Here is a 14,984-nt window from a genome sequence, read left to right as displayed (position 1 = left end):
CGCTCTGCGCTGTTATATAAAGTAGTTTGCGACCATAAACTGTGTGTGTTTAGAATACGTTTGAGACCAATTAAAATACGTCTTAAACTTTTTACTGATATCCTCGTGTGTGCAATCATAATCTAATTGCGTCTTTGGGAATTAAGTCGACTAATGTAGTCGACGAGTGCAAGGAGTAGTGGGAGTGAAATGCTTTGCGAATGTTGTAATGTGTTTTAACGTTGTTATATCAGAGTAGCAGACTAATCATAGTTTATATAAGATTATGTGATATAAGTGGTACATAAAACTGTCTGCAATGATCTGTAGGACATCGTATAAATTTAGGATATCCTAACCTCCCATGTCACATGCCTTCAGGTTTAATTGTCTTGAAATGGCTTTGAATACATGGAGCAGATGGAAACAAGTCATCCCATGTCTCCGAGTAACATCAAGAAATATAAGTGGAGAATATGAAACGAGTATTTCGTCTGAAAGTAACTATGACGTTATTGTCGTTGGAGGAGGGCACGCCGGCTCCGAAGCTTCGGCGGCTGCTGCACGAATGGGTTGTCGAACGTTGCTCATAACTCATAAAAAGGAAACAGTCGGTATGCATAATTAAATATGTATTTGAAGTTATATGCTTAAAGGCTGTTTAGTATTAAATCCACTGGAAACAAGTAGAATCTGGAAGTTTTTATGTGTGTTTACAGAACATTTATACTTGTTTAACTTCAAAATCACGTTTGATTGAAATGAAAAATAACCCCTTGACACGCATTTGTTACATTTTAGCGCCGTGAGATGATTGCCACCAGCAGTGTAGGCTATGTAGCAATCTGACATATACAGGTCATGATTATGACAACAAAAAAACAATGAACATTCAGTTGGAGCCAAGTGACAACCACAAAATGTAGTCATTCACGTCAGATACAGTAAAACAATGAACAAAAACAAGACAAAATACAAATAAAGTGTGTCAGTGTAATGATATATGTACTTACAAATTTAAGATGCTTCTCAACAAATATCTTCTGGACAATAAATGCCTTTGATGAAACGGGGGAGAAAAATTATTCCGTATGACACTTTGAAGAGAAAATAATGCAAACTGTATTGATTTTTGATCGATTGGTCCCAACCTGAGAAAATCTTGCAAATGCAAATCTAGTGGCATGCACTCTCTGAGAGACAAAACAACATATTATTTCCTGAAGATCTGTAGTATAAATATTCGTCATATGTTGGTTACGTGGGTAATTCTGTTTGAGTAGTGTGTGAATGAATGAATGGATTTTTCTCAAAACAGTTTATAGTAGCCTATGGACTGTCATTTTAAGTCTTTACACAGCATGTTATTGCATTTTTTGGATACTGCATTTAACAATTTTGATGTTGTCTTCAAACAACTTACACTCTAGGTTACAGATTGAAGATGAGTTATTGACATAAATAAATAACAGTGTGCTAACAGAATGCTGATGTGGATTCCATGATAGAGACTCCTGTGTTTTGATAATGCAACTATTCTTGATTTATAATCAGCATCCTCCTGTTATTTGCTGCCCTTGAAAAGCTTGTTACTTTGTTGTAAGACAAGTTAGTGTTTGCAGTGAGTATTTGAAGTAAAATAGTTGAGCATTGTGCTGTATGTTAGAAGCAACATTGTTGACGGCATACATTAACCTCTGTTGCTAGTTACACCTAACACAGTTTAGGTTAGTCGAGTGCTGTGGCCCTCACATTTATGAACACTTCCAGTTCTTATTTTGAAGCCTTTCAATTCATATATTACCAAGCCTTATATCACAGTATTCAACTTTTCAAGGCTATGTGAACTAAATGAGACTCTTCTGTGGTATTGTAGAATCTATGTTATAATAGTTGAAGAAGAAGAAGAAGAAGGAAAATGCAGTGACCTTAAGACTGAGCTGGACTGTGCTAACTTAGGACTAGAAAGGTTGAGGACAGAGCAACATGAAGATAACCATGAAAATAATCAATTATTGATAATATAGGCCCCTCATGCCAATGGATAGATAAAAAGATGTACTAATTTTGGAAATACGGAAGCGTCCGATCCCACCCGTCTGCTTTGACCCATGACGTCACAAATATGGCGGAAACAAAAACAAACACACACACTTTCCACAAGAAGCCTAATGACACTAACGGGACAAGCGCGGGAAATGGGGTGTTTTGGGTGGGGGGCAAACTAAATGTAAACAAATTTAGACGCCTTGCGTAGCTACAACGTGTAAGTGAAGACAGCCATGCATGAATACCCACCCACCTCCCCAGGGGTCGTAACCCCTGCAACCCATAGAAGATAAAGATGCTTCAGTAGCTGATTAGTGTTTTTTGTCTTTTAAAAAAAAAAATCTCACGGGATAGAACGAACAGATCAGAAAGAAAAATATAATAAACTAAAACAGAAATTCGAGGAAACAGATAATTAAAATAAGTAATAAGTGTTTTTAAATTAAAAAAAAAAAAAATCTCACGAGATAGAACGAACAGATCAGAAAAGTAAATAAAATAAGATAAAACAGAACTGGAGACTGCCACACTCAAACCAAACTCCGCGCCGTCATGACGTCACACACGACAACGCCCTTACGTCACGGGCCAAAGCCAACCCGTGGGATCGGACGCTTCTGTCGACCCCTAATTTTACCATCAGCTGATGATCATCCAGAAGAACTAGCCAATCTTATTACTTTTTATGCTAACTGCTACAAGAAATCTCTCACTAGATATAGTGATGTCACAGTGGCAGTGAGGTTTCAGAAAAGTCATAAATTGGCCATTGATTGACCTGATCAGTCAGAATGTTCAATACTTAAAGTGAATGCCTTTTTGTGAATGAAAAATTTAACATATAGCCTACTTGTCTGGTGATTTAGTTTTGAAGTATGTTTGTAGTTTGTTCTATTTGATGTAACACTTCATGACATTTATTTATTTTTATTTATCTTTATTCATTCAAAGAGCATTTCACTGTAATATTGGAATTTTCAAGATAATACAGTGCAAATCGTAGCTCAATACATAACCTGCTTTGAGAATAGGAGAGTTGGCTTGTGAAGATAGGACAGATGTTCAACTGTGGCTTGATTAAGGAACCCTGCTGGCATTTGCCTAAGTGATTTAGGAAAACCCAAATCAAGATAGTCGAACTGAGCGACTCGTAACTTCCCAAATATGAGGTCAGCATTTTGACAGCTGTACTGCTTCAATTGGTTGGACCCTATTGTACAGTGTTTCTTGGTTTACACACAGTTCGTTTCAGGTAACTCATAAAATTATAGATGCATTCTTCATCACTGCACACACTAGAGACACCCACTGATGACTCTTGGACTTTGTAGATGCTGCTGTGCCCCTTGCACCAACTCCAGTGTGTTCAGAAAGCTGACCCCATGCCCACACATACTCAGCTATGCACTTCAGTCCACCTGAAAAACTGAGTCAGCATCCTAGATGATGAGCGAGATGTAGAACTCAGGAGAATGGCAAGCACAGTCCAGTCAGCAATTAAAAATTACAGGAATTAATTTGTGTAGTCACAAATTTTTGTACAGTGGTAGGAGGGAATGCCATGAACAGTATACCATTTGGGATAAGGGAGTTGGGCATTTAAATGTTACTTTTAGTGGAGCTTGTGGCAAAAATTTTTCCCGGTGCAAAATTAAATTACATTAAATTTTCTGCTGAAAAGTCCCACCCATTTTTCTTTAGAGCTTCTTGTTTCTTTGTCGCATGGGATGAAAGAGTCACAGATTATTATAAATAGAGTTTTAGTGATATAAAATTAATGCTTATTTTTAAATGAAGTGGGTTAAGAACAAATATTAAATGTGTGTACCTGTTCTAAATGCTGTAGAACCATATCGTGGGATGCATTGTTTTGATTGCACTCATGGACTTCCCTCCATCGCAAGTCTGCAAACTGAAGAGCAAGCAGGCAATTCCCCACCCTCTCTGTTGTACCGCTCTGTGTCACAAGAAGTAATCACATGGTGTTTCACAAAGTTATACCAATTCTTACGAAGCACACTTTATGAAACACAGGCAATGCAGACACACATGGGGGTGTTTGTTTTCCACACAGTACGTTAACATGATGTGGAATACAGATATGAGTTACTACTGATATTAACACCAGAAACACATATGTGCGGAATCTATGTAAATTGCTGCACCCTCTTCCACTCCGCTAGTGGAGAAATTGACTCTTAGTTATCCTGTATGGCAGCTGTAGCATTCTTCCAGGAAAGACAACTTCCTTCCAACAAGTGCAGCTTGCTTTTTATTTTACAGGCAGACTATACCTCCCCAACATTTCTCCTATGAAATTAGGTAAAATAACTTCATGGAGCTCATATTCATATTGTAGAGTTTTTCAGTTTATTAAGTGAGTACTTGCAGTTGTTAATTGAACTATTATGTGAAAACGCTCAACAGTTGGAGGCGTCAGCTGTACATCACACTGAAGAGCCTGACCCAAGTTTAACATGCTGTCAATATGTGTTAAACAATTTCAATCTCCTTGTCTCCACTATGAATGATTTGGAATACTTATCACAGTGTGAGGGATATCAGATGCAGTACCCCAGCTTCAGCTCTCCCAATATCTAAAGTCGAGTCTTAAATTGGCTCCATCTGCAACAAAGTAGCTTACTGAAGGTATTATGAACTTCAGATATTTCAACATAAGCCACAGCAGATTACTTTTCTAGATTTGAGTGTGATCTGTCCATCTCCATCAGACCTATTTACACCCACCTTGGAACATACATTTTAGTACAATCTACCAGTTGTTGTTGTTGTTGTTGTTGTTGTTGTTGTGGTCTTCAGTCCTGAGACTGGTTTTATGCAGCTCTCCATGCTACTCTATTCTGTGCAAGCTTCTTCATCTCCCAGTACCTACTGCAGCCTACGTCCTTCTGAATCTGCTTAGTGTATTCATCTTTTGATCTCCCTCGATTTTTACCCTCCACGCTGCCCTCCAATACTAAATTTGTGATCCCTCGATGTCTCAGAATATGTCCTACCAACCGATCCCTTCTTCTAGTCAAGTTGTGCCACAAGCTCCTCTTCTCCCCAATTCTATTCAATGCCTCCTCATTAGTTATGTGATCTACCCATCTAATCTTCAGCATTCTTCTGTAGCACCACATTTCGAAAGCTTCTATTCTCTTCTTGTCTTAACTATTTATTGTCCACGTTTCACTTTCATACATGGCTACACTCCATACAAATACTTTCAGAAACGACTTCCTGACATTTAAATCAATACTCGATGTTAGCAAATTTTTCTTCTTCAGAAACGCTTTCCTTGCCATTGCCAGACTACATTTATATCCTCTCTACTTCGACCATCATCAATTATTTTGCTCCCCAAATAGCAAAACTCCTTTACTACTTTAAGTGTCTCATTTCGTAATGTAATTCCCTCAGAATCACCCGACTTAATTCGACTACATTCCATTATCCTTGTTTTGCTTTTGTTGATGTTCATCTTATACCCTCCTTTCAAGACACTGTCCATTCCGTTTAACTGCTCTTCCAAGTCCTTTGCTATCTCTGACAAAATTACAATGTCATCGGCGAACCTCAAAGTTTTTATTTCTTCTCTATTGATTTTAATACCTACTCCGAACTTTTCTTTTGTTTCCTTTATTGCTTGCTCAATATACAGATTGAATAACATCAGGGATAGGCTACAACCCTGTCTCACTCCCTTCCCAACCGCTGCTTCCCTTTCATGCCCCTTTCTGTACAAATTGTAAATAGCCTTTTGCTCCCTGTATTTTACCCCTGCCACGTTCAGAATTTGAAAGAGAGTATTCCAGTCAAAAGCTTTCTCTAAGTCTACAAATGATAGAAATATAGGTTTGCCTTTTCTTAATCTTTCTTCTAAGATAAGTTGTAGGGTCAGTATTGCCTCTTGTGTTCCAACATTTCTACGGAATCCAAACTGATCTTCCCCAAGGTCGGCTTCTGTCACTTTTCCCGTTCGTATGTAAAGAATTCATATTAGTATTTTGCAGCTGTGACTTATTAAACTGATAGTTCGGTAATTTTCACATCTGTCAACACCTACTTTCTTTGGGATTGGAATTATTATATTCTTCTTGACGTCTGAGGGTATTTCGCCTGTCTCATACTACTTGCTCACCAGATGGTAGAGTTTTGTCATGACTGGCTCTCCCAAGGCCATCAGTAGTTCTAATGGAATGTTGTCTACTCCCGGGGCCTTGTTTCGACTCAGGTCTTTCAGTGCGTGCTCTGTCAAACTCTTCGTGCAGTATCATATCTCTCATTTCATCTTCATCTACATTCTCTTCCTCCATTTCCATAATATTGTCCTCAAGTACATTGCCCTTCTATAGACCCTCTATATACTCCATCCACCTTTCTGCTTTCCCTTCTTTGCTTAGAACTGGGTTTCCATCAAAGCTCTTGATATTCATGCAAGTGGTTCTCCTTTCTCCAAAGGTCTCTTTAATTTTCCTGTGGGTAGTATCTATCTTACCCTTAGTGAGATAAGCCTCTACATCCTTACATTTGTCCTCTAGCCATCCCTGCTTAGGCATTTTGCATTTCCTGTCGATATCATTTTTGAGACGTTTGTATTCCTTTTTGCCTGCTTCATTTACTGCATTTTTATATTTTCTCCTTTCATCAGTTAAATTCAATATTTCTTCTGTTACCCAAGGGTTTCTACTAGCCCTCGTCTTTTTACCTTTTTGATCCTGTGCTGCCTTCACTATTTCATCCCTCAAAGCTACCCATTCTTCTTCTACTGTATTTCTTTCCCCCATTCCTGTCAATTGTTCCCTTATGCTCTCCCTGAAACTCTCTACAACCTCTGGTTTAGTCAGTTTATCCAGGTCCCATCTCCTTAAATTCCCACCATTTTGCAGTTTCTTCAGTTTTAATCTACAGTTCATAACCAATAGATTGTGGTCAGAGTCCACATCTGCCTCTGGAAATGTCTTACAATTTAAAACCTGGTTCCTAAATCTCTGTCTTACATTATATAATCTATCTGATACCTTTTAGTGTCTCCAGGGTTCTTCCGTGTATACAACCTTGTTTCATGATTCTTAAACCAAGTGTTAGCTATGATTAAGTTACCAGTAGCACAATTAATGCCGAGAGAGTGCTGTAACTTTTTTGTCATTCATTAATTCATCAGCAAGTGACTACACCACAGTTATGCACCTTTACAATAAGCTATCAACTGCAGACAGCTGCAGAGTGACACATGTACCAATCCAGTCACTTTCCCACCATCATTACATAGGTCACTGACATCATTACACTTATGAATTACACACTTCTCAGCCATTGTTTATGGGTGTGTATTTTACATAAATGCCCACTTAACAACTTCAGTTTACTTACTTAAAACTGAAAATAACTCCACTATATAAACATAAACCCAGTGAATTTATTTTGTCCACTCACATAAGGAAACTGGAGAGAATTTGTCCGGGAGGTACAGTCTGTCTGTCTGTCTGTCTGTCTGTACGTACGTACTTGTGGCAGATGAAGTCGGCTTTCCTGGAAAAACACTACAACTGTCATAATGGATGGCAAAGACTCAATTTTACATCTAGCAGTGTAGATCTTTGAGCAGAAATTTCTATAGGATTTGTCCATATGTGTTTATTGCATTATTATTATTAGTAACTAATATCTGTATTGTTATTGTGTTAATACTCTTTGTGGAAAAGAAACAACCTGCCTAGGTGTCTACACACTGTATTGCCAGTGGCCCATAATATGGGTTGCTGTTTAGGGTAGGACAGGGAAGGAAGGAAGTCGGCCATGCCACTTCAAAGGAACCATCCTGGCATTTGCCTGGAGCGATTTAGGGATATCTTGGAAAACCTAAATCAGGATGGCCGGACACGGGATTGAATCTTCGTCCTCCCGAATACCAGTCCAGTGTGCTAACCACTGTGCCACCTCACTCGGTTGAAATACCCTGTAGTTGCTTCTTATGATGTAGTGGAGTAGATCGTGTGGAATCACCTGCTAGCTCTTCAGTTTGCAGACCTACAAAGGAGGTAATCCCATGATCACAATCCAGCAACCATCTTCCTTCACACGTCTAACCTCCACTTCTCTCTTCCACCATATTATACCATTAGAACACAATTTACCCTTTAATATGGCTCTACTGTACTTAGATGTGGTATGCACTTGTAAAATTTGTTACTAACCTCTTCATTAAAAATAAATGTTAATTGTATAACATTGAAACACTGAATCTCTTCGTCACACACAATGTGGAAATTATTATTCCTGGAGAAAAAAAGCATTTGGCTCTTTTTGAAAATTTTATGTATTATAGTTATGTACTGAGAAGTATTTTCACTAAAAGCCACAATTTTCGAATTATTAAAGAAAGACATAAAAAAGGAAGCCTTAAATGCCCCCCACTCCCACGGTCACACCTCGTTAGTCAGGATTTTTAGTATTTGGGTCATTCCATGTCAAGTGGCCTAAATTTAGACAAGCTCCCCGCTCGACCATCTCCAATTTTGATGAAATTTTTGCAAGATTTACATATAGTCCTTACATGAAGCAGTGCCAAATTACAGCTTCATAAGTAATGGTGGGGCCACTAGCCACCTTTTTGTAAAGGCTCGTGTTTTGACATTGCGACTGAAATGAATAAATGATTAACTTTGTTTTACTATTTTTAGTACATAAAAGGCCTGTTGTGCTGAAACTTTGTGATCCTGTTCAACTTTTTTGGGTACAATAGCTTAGTTGTAGTACTGAAGGTCAAACTATGGTAAATTCTTCATAGTGTGCTATCAACGTGGCCCATAAATCTTGTCATACCAAATAAACTTACATTTATATTACATTAAAAAATACATCTGCCAGTTGTACGATTTATGGTACCCAAGTCAAATATTTCAGTTCTTATTAATTCATTTCATTTGCTGAAATTTGTTACCAATAGCAATTACAGTTGATCCTAACAAGCTATAATGTCGGCCCATTCTTTTTGCTGATGGAGCTGGACTGGCAGAAAAAATATGTTGGTTTGGAATCCAATTAGCATCCTGCCTAGCTGGCCAATAGAATGACTGTGCAGGTCCATTGGAGTGCATGAAACTGATTGAAACATCATTTTCTTCTTCTGAAACTTCAGACACATTACCAATCCACCATTTTCCATCATGTATACGGGCAACGTATTGGCCCAGATGTAGGGCTGTAATATTTCGGAATGAAATTGTTGCTTGAGTTTTGTCAACCTTTGCCACAAAAAATTTGTATAATTGGATACTTGTCTAATAGAAACTTGCTTTTCATTTAATGGCACAAAATGGTGATTCTCTCTTGTTCCTGATACTGTGCAGTCATTTTTGGACCTTGGTTCCTGCTCAGTTTTTAATGTTTCAGTTTCTTCTTTTGCAAGAAGAATGAATTGGATTCCTCTGATATTCTTTGTACAGCATTTAAACAAATCAGTTGGTGTCAAAATCTGGTCCTCAGTTGGTCTTTGAAGGCTTGCTCTTGCTGCCAGGTGCTTTACAATTCCTCCAATTCCATCACATGGAGATTTTCCATGGCTTGTAGCAAAAAATTTCCATTCAGCTGAGATTCCAAAGTCATTTTGATGGTAGCAGAGATTCAGAAAATTTTTAAAGTTTTTGTACTGCACTGCTGACTCATCACTGAAGTAGTAAATGAGTGTGATTTTTCCAAGGAGACACTTTAGATCTTCTATTAATTTCACTATGAAAGTATGTACAGTGATTGCATCATGTTTCAGGCCTTTGCTTATTATACTGTAGCTGTCTAAGTTATTTCTGAAGTACACAACACTCCAGTAAAAACCTAGAGCTGCATCCTGGACAATGAAGGAATAATTTTCAGTGAAGTCCATTAATATGATCAGTTCAGTTGGCTTACAGCTTTCTTTTATGCATTTTAGGTGCTTGCTCTGGTGCTTTGCAACATAATGATGAGTGGAAAGTTTGTCCATTTTTGAAATCAGATCTTCAATAAAATCCTCGGTGGTCATCTGCTTGGTTTCTAATGTATCTCTATCAGTGTGCACCCACTGTTTGAACTCAATGGTATCACCTGGATCACTGTCTTCAAAGCTGCTTTCTAGAACCTGTTGCAGTCTTTGGATTCCAAATCGCACACTGTTTTAGCAATCAAACTCTTATAATCTTCTTTAATTGGAGTGCTTGCAAGCATCAGTTTCACATTTTGGTGTAAAGTTGAAACACAGACTGAGTGGGTTCCTGCAGCACCCACAGTGATGAACCATTTTGGCCTCAATTCGCAAAATTTGGAAAATTCAATTTCGGGCCCATGCTGAAGTCGATATGCAGCAAACATTTCTTACAATAATTCAGAAGAAGGTATTTTTGCATCAAAACTTTCTTTTCTTCTATTCTAATTGATACACAGTCTTCTTTACCTGGACAAATTCGGCAAAATTCTTAATTCTGAAAAAATGTTACCACTCTTTCTTTTACGGCGTCTGGAATCTTCCTGCCATACTTGTTCTTTGGCAGAGCTAATACACCATTTTCTGCCTGTAACTTCCTAGCTGCTTTTACCGTCCTCTCTGAAACACCAAATTCTTACATTGTCTCTTTTATAGTCCAGCTATGTGGTACTAATGTCAGTATTTGCAATTTTTCAGGCTGCCTTGACAATTGCAACTTCTCTTTCAATTCTTTAATCTGCTGCTTATAATCTTCACAATCAGGACGTGTCTTGCTTGTACTACGTATTTGAAGATCTGTTGGGGCAAATCCTCCAGGAGCAGCAATGTTATTCACAGTTGTCTCTTGAGCTTCGCTTGTTTTTCGTTTTGTGTAACATTTCACTTCCCTTTCTGATACTCTCTGAAATTTTAGAGGGGAGACCCCAAAAGCAGTTAGACTTGAATCGATTGATACTTCTGAATATGCTTCATCTTCTGACTGGTTTGTAGTTGACTGTGATTTTTCTGCTTTCTTTGCCAAAAATTGTTTTCTGCAGGTTTGACAGATCTTCTGACCAGGTTTCACATTGCTCGTAGTCACAGTTTGCAATTGTTTTGCTGTTTCCACATTGACAATCCTTAAACCCTTTTTAACAGAATGGTTCTTTGCACCAAAAGGATTACAACAAGATCTCTGTAAAAAGTCATATTTGTCCACAAGTATTGCTTTGTGATGAAAGCACATATGTGCATTTTCAGTAATACATATCTCACTTATTTGGTTTATTAATTTCTGTTGCTCTGCTGAAAATTCTTTGATTGGAATGAAGCCTTGTTGATGTGTGTATGTTTTCAGATGACATGCAGAATTATCTGCAAGGCCAGTGATACACGGTACTGAAACCTCGTTGATGTCCATTACACTACAATTAAATTTATGCTTCTAATTGTCGTTTGTTTCAATATTAGATAAAGTAGAAGTGGTGTCTATTTCCAACTGAAAAATATTAAACAATCATAGATAATGGGAACTTCCTTGAGAATAGAACAGAGAAAAAAGAAATAGCCTGATACACATTTCTAAGAGTCACCCTTACGAAAGATGATGAAACTTACCAAACAAAAGCGCTGGCAGGTCGATAGACACACAAACAAACACAAACATACACACAAAATTCTAGCTTTCGCAACCAATGGTTGCCTCATCAGGAAAGAGGGAAGGAGAAGGAAAGACAAAAGGATATGGGTTTTAAGGGAGAGGGTAAGGAGTCATTCCAATCCCGGGAGCGGAAAGACTTACCTTAGGGGGAAAAAAGGACAGGTATACACTCGCACACACACACATATCCATCCACACATACACAGACACAAGCAGACATTTGTAAAGGCAAAGAGTTTGGGCAGAGATGTCAGTCGGGGCGGATGTACAGAGGCAAAGATGAAGTTGAAAGACAGGTGAGGTATGAGCGGCGGCAAATTGAAATTAGAAATTAGCGGAGATTGAGGCCTGGCGGATAGCGAGAAGAAAGGATATGCTGAAGGGCAAGTTCCCATCTCTGGAGTTCTGACAGGTTGGTGTTAGTGGGAAGTATCCAGATAACCCGGACAGTGTAACACTGTGCCAAGATGTGCTGGCCGTGCACCAAGGCATGTTTAGCCACAGGGTGATCCTCATTACCAACAAACACTGTCTGCCTGTGTCCATTCATGCGAATGGACAGTTTGTTGCTGGTCATTCCCACATAGAACGCTTCACAGTGTAGGCAGGTCAGTTGGTAAATCACGTGGGTGCTTTCACACGTGGCTCTGCCTTTGATCGTGTACACCTTCCGGGTTACAGGACTGGAATAGGTGGTGGTGGGAGGGTGCATGGGACAGGTTTTACACCGGGGGCGGTTACAGGGGTAGGAGCCAGAGGGTAGGGAAGGTGGTTTGGGGATTTCATAGGGATGAACTAAGAGGTTGCGAAGGTTAGGTGGACGGCGGAAAGACACTCTTGGTGGAGTGGGGAGGATTTCATGAAGGATGGATCTCATTTCAGGGCAGGATTTGAGGAAGTCGTATCCCTGCTGGAGAGCCACATTCAGAATCTGATCCAGTCCCGGAAAGTATCCTGTCACAAGTGGGGCACTTTTGGGGTTCTTCTGTGGAAGGTTCCGGGTTTGAGGAGATGAGGATGTGGCTCTGGTTATTTGCTTCTGTACCAGGTCGGGAGGGTAGTTACGGGATGCAAAAGCTGTTTTCAGGTTGTTGGTGTAATGGTTCAAGGATTCCGGACTGGAGCAGATTCGTTTGCCACGAAGACCTAGGCTGTAGGGAAGGGACCGTTTGATGTGGAATGGGTGGCAGCTGTCATAATGGAGGTACTGTTGCTTGTTGGTGGGTTTAATGTGGACGGACGTGTGAAGCTGGCCATTGGACAGGTGGAGGTCAACGTCAAGGAAAGTGGCATGGGATTTGGAGTAGGACCAGGTGAATCTGATGGAACCAAAGGAGTTAAGGTTGGAGAGGAAATTCTGGAGTTCTTCTTCACTGTGAGTCCAGATCACGAAAATGTCATCAATAAATCTGTACCAAACTTCGGGTTGGCAGGCCTGGGTAACCAGGAAGGCTTCCTCTAAGCGACCCATGAATAGGTTGGCATACGAGGGGGCCATCCTGGTACCCATGGCTGTTCCCTTTAATTGTTGGTATGTCTGGCCTTCAAAAGTGAAGAAGTTGTGGGTCAGGATGAAGCTGGCTAAGGTAATGAGGAAAGAGGTTTTAGGTAGGGCGGCAGGTGATCGGCGTGAAAGGAAGTGCTCCATCGCAGCGAGGCCCTGGACATGCGGAATATTTGTGTATAAGGAAGTGGCATCAATGGTTACAAGGATGGTTTCCGGGGGTAACAGACTGGGTAGGGATTCCAGGCGTTTGAGAAAGTGGTTGGTGTCTTTGATGAAGGATGGGAGACTGCATGTAATGGGTTGAAGGTGTTGATCTACGTAGGCAGAGATGCGTTCGGTGGGGGCTTGGTAACCAGCTACAATGGGACGGCCGGGATGATTGGGTTTGTGAATTTTGGGAAGAAGGTAGAAGGTAGGGGTGCGGGGTGTTGGTGGGGTCAGGAGATTGATGGAGTCGGGTGAAAGGTTTTGTAGGGGGCCTAAGGTTCTGAGGATTCCTTGAAGCTCCGCCTGGACATCAGGAATGGGATTGCCTTGGCAAACTTTGTAAGTAGTGTTGTCTGAAAGCTGACGCAGTCCCTCAGCCACATACTCCCGACGATCAAGTACCACAGTTGTGGAACCCTTGTCCGCCAGAAGAATGACGATGGATCGGTCAGCCTTCAGATCACGGATAGCCTGGGCTTCAGCAGTGGTGATGTTGGGAGTAGGATTAAGGTTTTTTAAGAAGGATTGAGAGGCAAGGCTGGAAGTCAGAAATTCCTGGAAGGTTAGGAGAGGGTGATTTTGAGGAAGAGGAGGTGGGTCCCACTGTGACGGAGGACGGCCTGCCAACCCGAAGTTTGGTACAGATTTATTGATGACATTTTCGTGATCTGGACTCACAGTGAAGAAGAACTCCAGAATTTCCTCTCCAACCTTAACTCCTTTGGTTCCATCAGATTCACCTGGTCCTACTCCAAATCCCATGCCACTTTCCTTGACGTTGACCTCCACCTGTCCAATGGCCAGCTTCACACGTCCGTCCACATTAAACCCACCAACAAGCAACAGTACCTCCATTATGACAGCTGCCACCCATTCCACATCAAACGGTCCCTTCCCTACAGCCTAGGTCTTCGTGGCAAACGAATCTGCTCCAGTCCGGAATCCTTGAACCATTACACCAACAACCTGAAAACAGCTTTTGCATCCCGTAACTACCCTCCCGACCTGGTACAGAAGCAAATAACCAGAGCCACATCCTCATCTCCTCAAACCCGGAACCTTCCACAGAAGAACCCCAAAAGTGCCCCACTTGTGACAGGATACTTTCCGGGACTGGATCAGATTCTGAATGTGGCTCTCCAGCAGGGATACGACTTCCTCAAATCCTGCCCTGAAATGAGATCCATCCTTCATGAAATCCTCCCCACTCCACCAAGAGTGTCTTTCCGCCGTCCACCTAACCTTCGCAACCTCTTAGTTCATCCCTATGAAATCCCCAAACCACCTTCCCTACCCTCTGGCTCCTACCCCTGTAACCGCCCCCGGTGTAAAACCTGTCCCATGCACCCTCCCACCACCACCTATTCCAGCCCTGTAACCCGGAAGGTGTACACGATCAAAGGCAGAGCCACGTGTGAAAGCACCCACGTGATTTACCAACTGACCTGCCTACACTGTGAAGCGTTCTATGTGGGAATGACCAGCAACAAACTGTCCATTCGCATGAATGGACACAGGCAGACAGTGTTTGTTGGTAATGAGGATCACCCTGTGGCTAAACATGCCTTGGTGCACGGCCAGCACATCTTGGCACAGTGTTACACTGTCCGGGTTATCTGGATACTTCCCACTAACACCAA

General features: G+C 40.7%; 1 protein-coding gene across 3 annotated transcripts in view; it reads left to right on the top strand.

Moving 5' to 3' along the window:
• LOC124782429 (protein MTO1 homolog, mitochondrial) overlaps positions 1-14,984 on the top strand; it is a 91,170-nt gene that overhangs the window by 48 nt on the left and 76,138 nt on the right. The window contains exons 1-2 of one of the 3 annotated variants that reach the window (XM_047253940.1): positions 178-279; positions 361-593. In XM_047253940.1, the coding sequence (XP_047109896.1) occupies positions 377-593 (217 nt within the window). In that variant the 5' untranslated portion in view covers positions 178-279; positions 361-376. Of the gene's footprint in view, positions 1-142; positions 594-14,984 lie in introns of those variants that run through there. The other 2 variants (XM_047253941.1, XM_047253939.1) reach the window with 2 other exon arrangements.

Source organism: Schistocerca piceifrons, chromosome 1 (assembly GCF_021461385.2).
Source record: "Schistocerca piceifrons isolate TAMUIC-IGC-003096 chromosome 1, iqSchPice1.1, whole genome shotgun sequence".
In the NCBI taxonomy this organism is placed as follows: domain Eukaryota; kingdom Metazoa; phylum Arthropoda; class Insecta; order Orthoptera; family Acrididae; genus Schistocerca; species Schistocerca piceifrons.
The sequence above is the reverse complement of the archived record's forward strand: the minus strand, read 5'-3'. Positions and strand labels throughout refer to the sequence as shown.